Below are 12,633 nucleotides of genomic sequence, written 5' to 3' on the forward strand. Positions count from 1 at the left end.
ACGTTTGTACTTTTTGATCAAGGACTTCCACCTCTGGGGCTCTGTTGTGAAGAGACATCGGAACCTCACACAAGATGACATGGAAATGTGGAGACACGATAGGCTAAGGTGGTTCGGTAGCATTGGTACCAGACCCTGGGCCATCAAAGGCTAAAGGCGTTTGTCAGAGTAAAGGAGGCGTCTCCTCAAGGGCAGTCGGGGGCTTGTGTGCCGGCAGCCCACGTCTGTGAGGGGAGGAACTGCGCACGGCCCACATGCAGTGGCTCGGGCAGGCTGAGGGTCGCAAGACCCGCAAGGATTGGGGTACACGGGGAGCAGGGCTTTGTGTAGCAGATTGGGACTCTCAACAGCACGAATTCAGGCAGGGCCCCTTCCTCGTGCTCACACAGGACCCACACCGGCCACGGAGGACGTCTCTGTGGTTCCCCAGCGGTCGCTTGTCATGCAGCCCGTGTCGTCTGCCCATGACACACTGAGCCGGCAACCAGCACTAAAGGGACACGGGCGGCGGACGGACCCATTGACCGTCACAGTCCTGAGTGACACCACGGCACAGTCTGCCGCTTAGGGCAGCCTGTAGTTTGAATTAGTAGTTAAAGAACAAAGATGGAAGGTGGGTGGGGTGAGCTGCCCGAAAGCTCCTGAAGGAGCAGTGGAGAGAGCAGGAGATAAAGATCGAAGAGAGAATGGAACGGAAATAAGAAGTCAGCCGCTGGTTCTTCACAAAGATGAATGAAATGGAAAAACGTGTGCAAGACTGATGAATGAACACTGACGACTCGCAGATACGTCCGGACAAAACTGCACGTGACGAGAGACGGTGCGGGGAGAGTGGGCCGCGCAGCGCAGGGAACTCGGACGTGGCCTCGGGTGGCGAGGCCACGGGGAGCCCGCCTCCAGTCGGCGGGAAGGAGAGCTCCAGAGATGGGAGCGCATGTGCGGCTGTACGGTAAACCTTGGCATCTGGCCGCAGCTGGGTTCTTGTTCTTGTTGTTTTTTGTTTAATTTTAAGTAATCTCTACATCCAACGTGGGGCTCGAACTCATGACCCCAAGATGGAGAGAGTCTCACTCTTCCAACTAAGCCAGCTGGGTCCTCCCCGGAGTTCTTAAATATCGCTTGTTCTTGGACCTTTTTTCTTCCAGACTGACTTTAGAATCGCATTGCGTTCCAGGGACGAGAGTAGTAGAATCCAACAGCAAGTACGAAGGGACGAAGAGGGACGTGCTGTCCTTTGGGGACAGTCCCGCTTCCAGCACGATGTGACCCCCAGCACGAGCTCCTCACTGCAGGGTCGCTGGCATGCGGGGACTCTAGTAGAGACGGCTCCTGACGTGTGTGGGGTCACGGGGGTCACCTCTGGGGAGGGAGACGAGAAGTGACACCAGGGGAGCAGAAGGGATTGTGTGACTCACTCGTCTTAAAGACTAGAGCAAAGAGCGAGTACTACTGAAGTGACGGTTGCCGAAGAGTGGGAGACGGGCCGTGTGTGGAAGAGGGTCCTCTTTGCTCTGTCACAGAATTTCTCAAAACAAAATTTTAAGAATCAGAACATATTCATGAGTAATAATGGAAATTAAAAGCTTAAATATACATTATCTGCCACACGTAGGGGGGCTAAAAGAATGTCATGGCACCACATCAAACCGTCTGCGTCGTTGGTGTGAGCGGTGACCTATCGCTGAGAGGTCCCCACGGGCGAGGCTGGAGTTTGTCCTGCTGCTTGGGTCTGTCTGGTTAGTACACCAGAGGGCCAACAGCAAGCATCCCTTCGTTTATGATCGTGGCATGTCTTTCCTGGTTCTTCCTCGTATTTTCCGCGTGTTCTGCTCGGAGCGCCCGTGTTGTAGCCCTCGGGTCTGTGGTACAAGGATGCTCAGCGCGCTCTCCCTCTGGCTGCTGTCAGGGCGACTTCACGGTGGCCTGACTCCGCACTTGAAAGGTGGTGCTCACTGAGGTCGGGCTGCGTTGGCGACCCTGGGCACCAGGCCGGGTCTGTCGTTACCGTTCCGGAGTTGTCCGCGAGGGGGCGACAGCACCCAGGGAAAGGCAGTATTGAGGCCACGCACTGGGGGCCCCGCTGAAGGCCCTGGCGCTGCCCCCACTCACCGGGTCACCGCCTGAAGGGGACTGGCCGCCTGAAGTGTTCATTTTCATGGCCGCTAATGCGCTCCCCTGGTCCTGCGTGTGGTCCAGAGAGTCTCCCACGGTCATCAGTGATTGTGCACACCTTTCCCGTCGCTCCCGCCGTGTCTGCCTTCCGGGGGGCCTCGTCCGGGAACCGAACTTGACCTGATTTGCCACCTCTGGGGCCAAGGGGCCACATCCAGCAGGATCCGCTGGTCCTCAGACACTGGGAGCCGTGCAGGCCGTCGGCACGAGGCCCCACCTGCGAGAGCTGCCACCAAATACCGTGGCCTCACCCCTCAGACCCAAGCGCCGTCGCTTACCCGAGACCCGGGTCGCAGCCGTGGGGGGCAGGCGGGGAGAGGGGCATCTGGGGAGCCGGCAGGTGTGGTTCAGGCCCCCCGGGAATCGGAGCTTATATACGGTTTCATACGTGGACGCGCTGGGGCAGCGCTAACATCTGGGCGTAGTGGAGCCCCTGCTGACGGAGGAGATGAGTGGGAATCCAAAGCGTTGGCCGGTAGCCCCCAGAGGCGGCCTTGCAGTGACACGGTTCTGTCCGCCAGGCAGCACCGGGTGACCCGCTTCCTCGTGTCCGCAGGTGACCTGAGCATCTCGGCAGACCGCCTGAGCGAGAAGCGGTCCCCCAACGACTTCGCCCTGTGGAAAGCCTCCAAGCCGGGCGAGCCGTCCTGGCCGTGCCCATGGGGAAAGGTGTGCTCCCGGGAAGGCGCGGGCTGCGGTGGTGGGCGCACCGAGATGCCCCAGACCCTCGTGGGCCTGTGGGCACGTGACTTCCCTTCCAGGACTTGCCCGTGTGCATCTGGGGTGCGGGTGGGTGGACTGCGAGGCCCCCATGTCCTCCCAGCCTTAGACTCTGAGTGGTGCTCGCTGCTGGAGGCCAGTCCACCCTCTGACGGTCCCTGTGACAACAGTCCCGATGGCCCACAGCCGGGGGAGGGGGTGTTCGCACCTGCCTCTGGTCCGGGCTGGGCAGTTCTGGGGGTAACGTGAGCCTCAGCCCGCCTCGGCCTGCAGCGCTTGCTGGGACCCTGACAGCAGGGGCTGGCCTGCGATTTTCATGTTGGAATATAACGTCTGTTCCAATAAGGCTCGGAGGTTTTGAGGGTCACGAACACGGGACACTTGAACGCCTGGACCGAGGGTAGGCTGGTTGGTCACGGGGTCCCGTTTGGATCTTTAGGGGCGTCCGGGATGGCACATCGAATGCTCTGCCATGGCAGGCACTCTCCTGGGAGCCTCGATGGACATTCACGGGGGGGGCTTTGACCTCCGGTTCCCCCACCATGACAACGAGCTGGCCCAGTCGGAGGTAGGCGGAGGCTGGGGTCGCTGTGTCCGCTGGGAGGGGGCTTGAGTCTCCCCCGCGGTGGTAGAAGCAGCCAGGGGTGCTGCCAGCGAGGCACTGAGCCCAGCCTGATGCCCACATCAGGGTCTCGCTGGTGGGATTTGAACCCTCGTTGTTCGGTTTGATTTCCCACACGAACAGCCTGAGTGTTGGCGACAGACAGGCCTGGATTGGAACCGGCCGTTGCCTCTCGGCTCACTCACTGGTCCAGGGCCATCCCTCTGAGCCCCAGGGAACCCCGCTCGGAGAGCCGCCCCCTCTTCTGCGTCGCTGTGTGAACAAAGGGCCCGCAGAGCACCCGGCCAGCAGAGGTGCCTCGTGGCGCCCCGACCTCGCCCTCTCCGCCCCTTCCCGAGCAGGCCTACTTCGAGAACGACTGCTGGGTCCACTACTTCCTGCACACGGGCCACCTGACCATCGCCGGCTGCAAGATGTCCAAGTCACTCAAGAACTTCATCACCATTAAAGACGCCTTGAAGAAGCACTCCGGTAAGCCCGAGCGCCCCTTCTCGCGGCGGCGCGGTGGCGGTGGCCGCTCAGGGGGCTGAGGGGACCGACCGCGGTGCTGTCCCCCATCCCAGCGCGGCAGCTGCGGCTGGCCTTCCTCATGCACTCCTGGAAGGACACGCTGGATTACTCGAGCAACACCATGGAGTCGGCGCTGCAGTACGAGAAGTTCATGAGCGTAAGCCCCCCCGCTCTGCCGCGCCGGGGTCGTTCCCGCTCCCGTGTCTGCTGACGGGGGGCAGTCGGCCCCGCGCCCCTTTCCTGAAACCCTTGCTGACCTGCTAGAGTCAGGTGCCCACGTTCCTCTGGTGTCCGTGGGGCACGTTTCCCGCACACCTGTCTGCTGTGCCGGCGTCCCAGGCTAAGCCTGGAACCCGTTCCCGTCTTGAAGGAGAACCTTCCGCTCCCTGCGGCTGCGGTGCCGTGTCAGCGCCGTGGTTTTCCAGATTATACGGGAAGGAGACGCGCTTCACCATGAGAGCTCTCTCCCGGATACTGCTCGGGTGCAAAAGTCTTCTAAACGCAATTAATCCAAATTTTCTGACCTTAGGAGTTTTTCCTAAATGTGAAAGACATCCTTCGAGCTCCCGTTGATATAACCGGCCGGTTTGAAAAGTGGGAAGATGAAGAATCGGAACTGAACAAGAGGTAGGAGACTTAGGGGTCTGCGCGCACGCCGTGCTCCGTGCTGCCCCGTGGCAGACCCGCCAGCGGGCGGGAGGCTGTGTGCCCGGCCTCCGTTTGTGCAGACCCACCGGCGAGCGCGCCGCGTCTGCGTGGACCGTCTGCGTGGACCGCCTCCCGGCCTCTGGAGCGCGCGGGCGCGGCGTTACCGGCTGATGCTCCCGTTCCTCTGGCGTAGCTTTTACGACAAGAAGGCGGCGGTTCACGAGGCCCTGTGTGACAACGTCGACACGCGCACGGCCTTGGAGGAAATGAGGGCTCTGGTGAGCCAGTGCAACCTGTATGTGGCAGCCCGCAAGGCCGCCAGGAGGAGGCCCAACCGGGCTCTGCTGGAGAGCGTCGCCCTGTACCTCACCCACATGCTGAAGGTGGGCAGCCCTCGGACTGCAGGCGCCTGTGGCGCTCGCCGTGCCGCGTGCACGCAGGCCGTGGGCCTCGGCCGTGACCGCGGAGGCCTCGGGCGGCTCGGGGCCTGGCATCCGGTCACCGCGGGCCCCTTCTCAGGACCTCTGGACGCACTCATCCTGCACGTCTGTCTCTCTCTGTAGATCTTCGGGGCCATCGAGGAGGAAAGCTCCCTGGGATTCCCAGTGAGAGGACCTGGAACCAGCCTCGATGTGAGTAGAGCACCGCTGGGCACAGAGAAGTCCCTCCCTGGGGGTCGCCCTACCCCTGGGAAATGGTGCCTGTGTCGAGGAGCACCCTCCTGCCTTCCACGCCTGCTCCCTTCCCTTCCTCACTCCCCTCCTGGGCCAACCCTGTGGACATTTGGAGGCCCACGTTAGGTCCCACCGGCCCTGGACCTTCCAGACCGAGCCCCGGGGCTCACCTGGACCTCCCAGTCAGCTGTTCCTCCCGCGTGTGCAAGCTCAGCCTTGCTCCCTGACCCATCGCTGGGGTGCTTGTGCTGCCATGTGCTGCCCGTGAGCTCAGGCTCGGGACAGCAGGCTCGATGGGACCAACTTTGCTTGAGCTGTAGCCACATGGTAATGGATTCCTGTGCGCTCACGTTCTTGCACGTGTGCGTTCAGATGGCACGCCGGGCAGTGTGTCTGGTGGGGGGACAGTTCCCCGGCAGTGGCCAGTGTCGCCTCAGGACTGGCGGTTTCCACTGCACGATGACCCTCCCTCGTGGCACATGCTCGTTCAGGCTCATCTCAGACACTCCTCAGGCTTGATCTTTAATGATTTGATGAGAATGCGTGTGTGGGTATTTAGATCTAACTTATTTAAAGGAGAACAGGAAGCAAGGACTAAGTGAAAAGGCCAACCCTTTTTAGAATTCTGTTTCTGGATGGTAGCTGGTGTGAGGAGCCTTCTTCTGCAGGGGGAGCCTACAGTTGTCTCCCCAGGAACTGGCTTCCGAAAAGAAACCAGGTTGTGTCAGGAAGAAGGCCTGCCCGAGCTCCGGGCCCACATCCCCGGGGCTCCACTCGCCCTAAAGCTGTTGGTGTAAAGGCTTTAACCTCCCTCGGTGCTTCTCAGAAAGGAAACCCACGCGGCTGCTCTTGTCTTGTACGTGTGGTGTCACACATTGAGTTTCTCAGAAAAAGAGAAAGAGAGAAAACACTTCCGGCACTAAAGACAGTCTGCTCTCGAGCTTAAAAACAGTGCTTTTAATGCGCTGGTTGTGTGGGGGCTTTGCGCGTGACCTCAGTGGGCCCTTTGAAGGCCGCGTGTGGGAATAAGCAGCCGTGAGGTGACAGGGCAGGCAGGCCTGCCAGGCCAAAGGGCGGGACCCCTTTGTGGGCTTCACAGCTTTTGAAGTCTCTGTGTCAGCTTCCAAATCTGAATTGTTTTCGGAGTGGGGCAGACAGTCTTGATGAGGCCGGTACTGAGTGGTGTGCAGTGCACGCGAGTGGGGTCCACAGGGCCGCCGGGGCACCGCTCCTCCACACAGACCCTGCTGGCTGAGGCTCCCGTCCCCTGCGCCCAGGCTCGCCACGGCGGTCTCCGTGCCTGGTGGAGATAAAGAGCAAAAACCCTGATGCCGGTCCCCCTGCACAAGCACGGCGCCCCAGCCGGGTGCAGGACTGGGACGTGGGAGGCCAGGTCAGGCCGGGGGCTCGGCAGCCTAGCCAGCTTCTGTGGGTAGCGATTAGTACTTCAGTGACTGAGCCACCGAAAGACTTAATTAAGAGGCAGGCAGAGATTTTGCTTAAAAGCCTACTGGAAAAAGAGGAAAGATGTAAAAGGAAAGATTTTATAAAATCGTTGTTTCTCCAGTTTGGATTCTGCTGCCTTTGGTTTTCCTTTGTATCAGGCTTTCCATGCCGGGACCGCCCCGGGGTTACTGCCGGTAGTTAACCGTGGCGTAGACACGAGTGTGTGTGTGTGTGTGGATGGTGACAGTTCTCGGGGACTCTGGTTCCTGTTGCACGAGCGTGTGTGTGGCCACAGGTCGCACGCAGGCACAGCCCGGCTCCATGGTGCCGGCCTCCACTCCCAGCCCAGGAGGGACGGCGTCAGCCTCCCAGGACATGGCCTGCCCGACAGACACCCACATTGAACCGTTTATCTGTAAAGACGGGGTTTTTTGAATAGTGTGTCTGACCGGAGGCAAAGCCGCTCCTGTGAGCAGTTGAGCAGAGTGGCCTGCAGAACTTGTCGGGCTGGGCCGGGAGGGGAGCCGTCCTCCTGTCTGTGGTCCGCGTCGTCCATGCGGGGGCCCGCATACCAGTGTGGACCAAGTGCGTCCCAGCTCTGGGACGGCGGCACCCCCTGCCCCTTCGGCCTTCCGTGCGCGCCGAGCCCTGTCCATAAATACAGGCCGAGCTTGACTCTGCGCGAACCTGTTCTTCCCGCAGCTGGAGTCCACGGTCCTGCCCTACCTGCAGGTGTTGTCTGAGTTCAGAGAAGGCGTGCGAAAGATTGCCCGGGAGCAAAAAGGTGAGGCTCTTCCTTGCTGGGGTGTCTCTGTGTGGGGCCACCCTGGGCGCCGTCGGGTGTTAGCAGCGCCCGGCCTGGGGCACGACATCTGCAGGGCCGCCCCCCCACGTCGTGACGGCCACCACGTCTCTCGACACCGGTGTCCCCCGCAGGGCAGGACAGCCGGGTGGGGGCCGAGGACGCGTGTCAGAGGTGGGGTTTCTTCGCCTGCATTATTTGAGTGGAAAGGCAGAACGAGGCCCCTCTGAGTCCCCTGCCCTCCCGTCTGCGCGGGACTCATTTCTACTTTTGGTGCACCTGCGGGCCGGGGGCTCGCCAGTGCCTGTCCTTGCTTCTGGAAGTGAGCATGGGGAGCCGGGGGAGCCCCGGCGCCGCCCCGACTGTCGTTCTGCTCGGGCGTGGCGGGGGCCAGCTGCCTTGCACTCGAGGGGCCTTCCCCGGGGCCGCCTCACGGCATGCGGCCAGCTGCCCGTCGCCGACATTCCCGAGGTCGGTCACTGTCGTGTGTCCTTGGAGACTTGGAGAGTGCTGCGTCATTGCAGACCTGTTTGTATCGGCCGTGAGCCGGAGCGCGCGTCTCACTCTGCGCTGTCGGGGCGGCTGACGGGCGTGCTGAACCCAGGCCGGCCGGGTCCGCTCTGCCGCGCTCCACCCACGTGCGCGCTGCCCCGCTCGGGGCTCAGCATTTCACAGAGAGTTGGAGCCCTGCCGGGGAAGGTCATGCAGGAGTCGCTCACCACAAATGCCACCTGTCTCCTGCTGTGCCGTGCTCCCTCCCCAGGCCCCTCTGACAGGTAGTTACACCTGGAGCTCCCCTGGCCGCCATCCCTGCAGAGCAGGTCCAGGCGGGGTGTCCCGAGGGTGGAGCAGGCAGAGGGCCCGATGGGGTGCTCAGGGAGCCGCTGGAGGGAGCCGCACCTTGGAGACGAAAGAGCAGGCCTGGGCCTGTTCCGGGGAAGGCAGAGCAAGAGGGCAGGAGACCCCGAGGCCACGGGCCCCCTGGGAGGAGTCTGGATCTGACAGGGCTGTTGTGGGGAGCAGGGGGCTTTAGGCCGGGGCGTTTAGACCCATTGACTAAACACCCTCTCTCTAGCACCTGGCACCCTCACTGTTTTAATCGCCGGAGAGAGCCTAATGGACTCTGCCAGAGCCGCGCTGCCTCGTCCGGCCACGTTGACAGTCCTGGCATCTCGGGCTCGGAGGCGGCCGGGGCACCTCTTCCCGGCTGTCCCCCTGCGGCCCAGCGTCCTTCCTGGCAGGTGCTGGTGACTGAGGGCCATTGGAGGCCATGCTCAGCGCGCAGACCGGGCCAGGGGCTTGCGCAGGCCGAGAGTATCTCCCGTCGACTGGCTTGGGGAGGAGTTTGGTTTTACTTCTCCTTGGCTTGCTTTCTCTTTTTGCTGTGTTTTGTTTGTTGCTCAGGCAAATGGGCAAAGAGCCCAATTGCTGAGTCAGGATGGTGGTAGTTGAGTCTACGCTGTGTGTGCCTTGTCCACCTGCAGCGCTCTCCTGCCCGGAGCCCAGGTGGGGTGAGGTCATCCTGCCTGAGCCCGTGGCCCAGGACCCACAGACCTGGGGCCCTGCAGATAGGGCGCCTTCTGGGAGTCAGAGACCTGGGGCCTGTGCACTTCGGGCTCCAGAGACAAGGAAAGCCTTCTGGGCTGAAGACAGCTCCCCACCTACCAGCTGCAACAGCGGGTGCTGAGTCCTTGTTGAGCACCTGGCTGTCCTGTGACCCCGGGCTGGCCACGGAGACAGAAAGACAGAGTGGGAAGCTTAGGGTAGGCCCTGGGGTCACGGCTTCAGCCAAGTTTGCCAGGTGCCTGGCACTTGCCTAACAGGTGAGAAAGACACCGTTTCCCCAATGCCCACAGCCGTGTTGGCCAGAACTCGGCCCTGCCCAGGGAGGACATGCGCTGGGGGCGTCTGACTAGGAGAGGCTTGGGAATTTGGGAAGAAGTTAGAAGAGGAGGGAGGCCACAGGTGTGGTCAGAATACCCCTCTCCCCTCATGTGTTTCATTTTTAGGAAAACCCACGTAACGTATAAAATGTATCATCTGATCGTGAGCAAGCATACAGCTCAGAGACACTAAGCACAGTCACACCGTTGTGCAGCCGACCCCACCATCCGTCCTCAGAACTTTGCATCTTCCCCAACGGAGACTGTCCCCATGAAACAGTGACCCCCACCACCTCCCCCAGCGCCCACCGTCCACTCTCCGTCCCCAGGAGTCACCGGCCCCCATCCCTCCCCCGGCCCCAGCGCCCAACGTCCACTCTCCATCCCCAGGAGTCACCGGCCCCCATCCCTCCCCCGGCCCCAGCGCCCACCGTCCACTCTCCGTCCCCAGGAGTCACTGGCCCCCATCCCTCCCCCGGCCCCAGCGCCCACCGTCCACTCTCTGTGTGAATCTGACCCCCCTAAGGGCCTCATACACATAGAATCCTGCAGTAGTTGTCATTTCGTGACTTGCTTATTTCAGTCAATGTGATTGGTGTCCTTTAGGTCCATCCACATTGTGGCAGGTGTCAGAATTTCCTTCCTCTTTAAGGCTGGGTCATATACCACTGTGTGCATAGATGGCATTTTGCTCATTCGCTTGTCCGTGGGCAGATTCCACGGCCTTTTGTGTCCCCTCCTGAGCCTCCCTTCAGTGACCTGAGAGGTCTCCCTGCTCAGCGCCCAGTCTGTTCTCCGCTGCTGTCTCTGTAGCCAGCCCTGGCCGACTCGCTCCCTCCCCGTGGCCGCATGCCTCTGGGCGCGAGCTCTGTGGACGCTGTGAGCCCCATGCCAGGCAGGGCCAGGCCCGGGCCGGGCCATCTCGGCCTGCGAGGGGAGTGCCGCCGGGTGTCTCCGCTCGGTGTGTTCGCACAAAGTGCTTCTGAGCTGTTGCTCGTTAGCAGCGACCACGATGGAAACCCTCTTTTTCTAGAACCTGCTCCAGTCTGAGCCTCTTGGAGTCAACAGGACTGCGAGCTGCTTGTGGCCAGGGGCGCCCCAGCGACCACACCGGGGAAGCCCGTCTTCCTTTTCTGGGCACTTAGCGGCTGTGAAGCTGCTTCCCTCCTTGGAAGAGCGTGCCCACGGTGGTGGCCATGCCTTTGTGGTCTCACGCTTGGGAGCAGTTCTCCTGCGTGTGCCCTCCGCTGTCCCAAGGCACAGCCCCACCTCCCCCGGCGCCGCCTCTCCATGCGACGGCCCTGCCCCGTCCAGGCTTCTCCCCCAGCCCCCGGCTGCACAGCCGGAGCTGCGGACCTGGACCTGCCCGGGCGGACGCTCCCCAAAGCCCAGTGCTGCTGCCGGCGGCAGAGTGGGCGGTCCCTAGGGGAGCCCCGTGGGGGTTGTGGGGCTGTTGCGTGTGTGACTTTCGGAAGAACCCTGTGTCCCACGCTGTCTCCACGCCCTCGCCAACACTTGTCATTTCCTGGCCGTACGAAGACGGTTGTTGCTCCTGGCGCTCTGTGGGGCATCTCCGCGGGCCCTGCTGCGGGCTTCCCTGGCGGCGTGTGGTGTGGAGCCCCATTTCCTGCACCTCGTGGCCACATGTGCCTCTCGTCTGGAGAGCTGTCCCTTCAGGCCCTGCGCCCGTGTCTCGTGGGGTCATCCATCCTGTCATTGTGGCTCGTGGGAGCTCTTCATTGTGCACGCTGGGCCTGGTCAGCACGTGACTCGGAAGGCAGGGGAGGAGAAGGCGAGTCCCCAAAGTAATCAAAAGGTTTGGAAAGACGGTGTGTGTGTGTGTGGGGGGGATTCTGAGCTGTGTGGACGGGGCAGGTGTCGCCGTGATGGTGATGGCCATCGTCCTCAGCTCTGCGGAGCCCACACCCAGAGGACAGCATGGGCCTGGGGTTCCTGCCACCGGGCGGGGAGCCGACGGTCAGCTGATGGTGGTGATGGCGGCCCCTGGCTTCCTTTCCTTCCAGTTGCGGTTGGCTTGCCCCAGCTCCTGCCCCGGGGTCAGCCCTCCACAGGGGCTATCGGCAGGGCGAGGGCAGGGAGCAAGGATAAAGGCTGTTGTCCCATCAGCCATGCCGGGAAGGCTGGAGAGGCAGAGACGGCTTTTCCTTGAGCAGTGTTGGGAAGCTTCCTGGAGCTGGCTGTGCTTGTGGGGCGTGGAAGTCCTCTGAGATCCAGTCATCATTCATCTGTCCCACAGCAGGTGGCCCCATGGGCCCCGGCCAGCGCCCCAGAGGGGCACAAGGGGCAGCGGAGGGCAGGGTGTGTGCACGCCCGGTCTGCGTAGGTGGCTCGGGCAGGAGTGGGGGGCTGGCGTCGGGTTTCTGGTGTGGGCGTCCCTCACAGCCCCGTGGCCAGGGCGTGCAGAACCACTTGGGGTGGGCCGGCAGCGCAGGCGGGCGTCCGAGGGAGAGCTGAGCACGTGGCAGACGCTGGTCACGGTGCCTCCACAGTGCGACGAGGCTGGGTGCCAGCCCTCCTGTCCCCTGACGTCCTGGGATTTGTCGCCGTCAGAGCTTTCTGAGACGGATTGCCGCCCCGTGCCCTGTGGCAGCCCGGCTCCCACGCTGACTTCCCCCGGTGCCCGTTTAGCACAGGCTGGGCCCGCGGGGGACTCAGCGGGCCAGGGGGCCTCCTGGGAGCTGGGAGGCAAGCCAGTCTGAGACCTGGCTTTGAAAGACAGCCACCCACAGAATGCCTCATCCTCGGTGCCACCAGACCCTGTGAGCAGAGCCGCGCCAGCCTGCTCCCACACGTGCCACCTTGTGGCTCCTCGTAGCTGCTCTCAGGGACGGCCACACGTCCCCGCTGCACAGACGTGAGAGGCCGGGGCTGCCTTACCCGCCCCCCGCCCTGTCCTGACTGCAGCTGAGTCTCCTTACCGAGGTCAGATTCTCACCCCAGAGCTTCTGAGCGAGGCCCCACGTGCTTTTCATTCTCGGCGGCGGCAGCAAACGGCGGCAAACTCTCCCTGCCGTGTGGCCCCCGGTGCTGAACCTCCTGGGAACGGGGCCCGTACGTCTGACCCTGCAGGGACCATGCCGTTCGGGCCCGAAGGCCACACGGGTGCCCTTTTCATCCCTGCCCGCTCGGCCCGCC

At 62.4% G+C, this 12,633-nt stretch overlaps 1 protein-coding gene across 2 annotated transcripts in view; it reads left to right on the forward strand.

Moving 5' to 3' along the window:
• The window catches only part of CARS1 (cysteinyl-tRNA synthetase 1), a 53,914-nt gene that overhangs the window by 36,204 nt on the left and 5,077 nt on the right, over positions 1 to 12,633 (forward strand). For both annotated transcript variants that reach the window (XM_032414580.1, XM_032414581.1), the window contains 8 exons: positions 2,729 to 2,841; positions 3,332 to 3,460; positions 3,856 to 3,985; positions 4,078 to 4,181; positions 4,554 to 4,651; positions 4,866 to 5,055; positions 5,236 to 5,304; positions 7,495 to 7,576. In XM_032414580.1, coding sequence (XP_032270471.1) covers positions 2,729 to 2,841; positions 3,332 to 3,460; positions 3,856 to 3,985; positions 4,078 to 4,181; positions 4,554 to 4,651; positions 4,866 to 5,055; positions 5,236 to 5,304; positions 7,495 to 7,576 — 915 coding nt within the window. The remainder of the gene's footprint in view (positions 1 to 2,728; positions 2,842 to 3,331; positions 3,461 to 3,855; positions 3,986 to 4,077; positions 4,182 to 4,553; positions 4,652 to 4,865; positions 5,056 to 5,235; positions 5,305 to 7,494; positions 7,577 to 12,633) is intronic.

The sequence above is a fragment of the Phoca vitulina genome, unplaced genomic scaffold (genome assembly GCF_004348235.1).
Source record: "Phoca vitulina isolate PV1807 unplaced genomic scaffold, GSC_HSeal_1.0 scaffold16, whole genome shotgun sequence".
Classification (NCBI taxonomy): domain Eukaryota; kingdom Metazoa; phylum Chordata; class Mammalia; order Carnivora; family Phocidae; genus Phoca; species Phoca vitulina.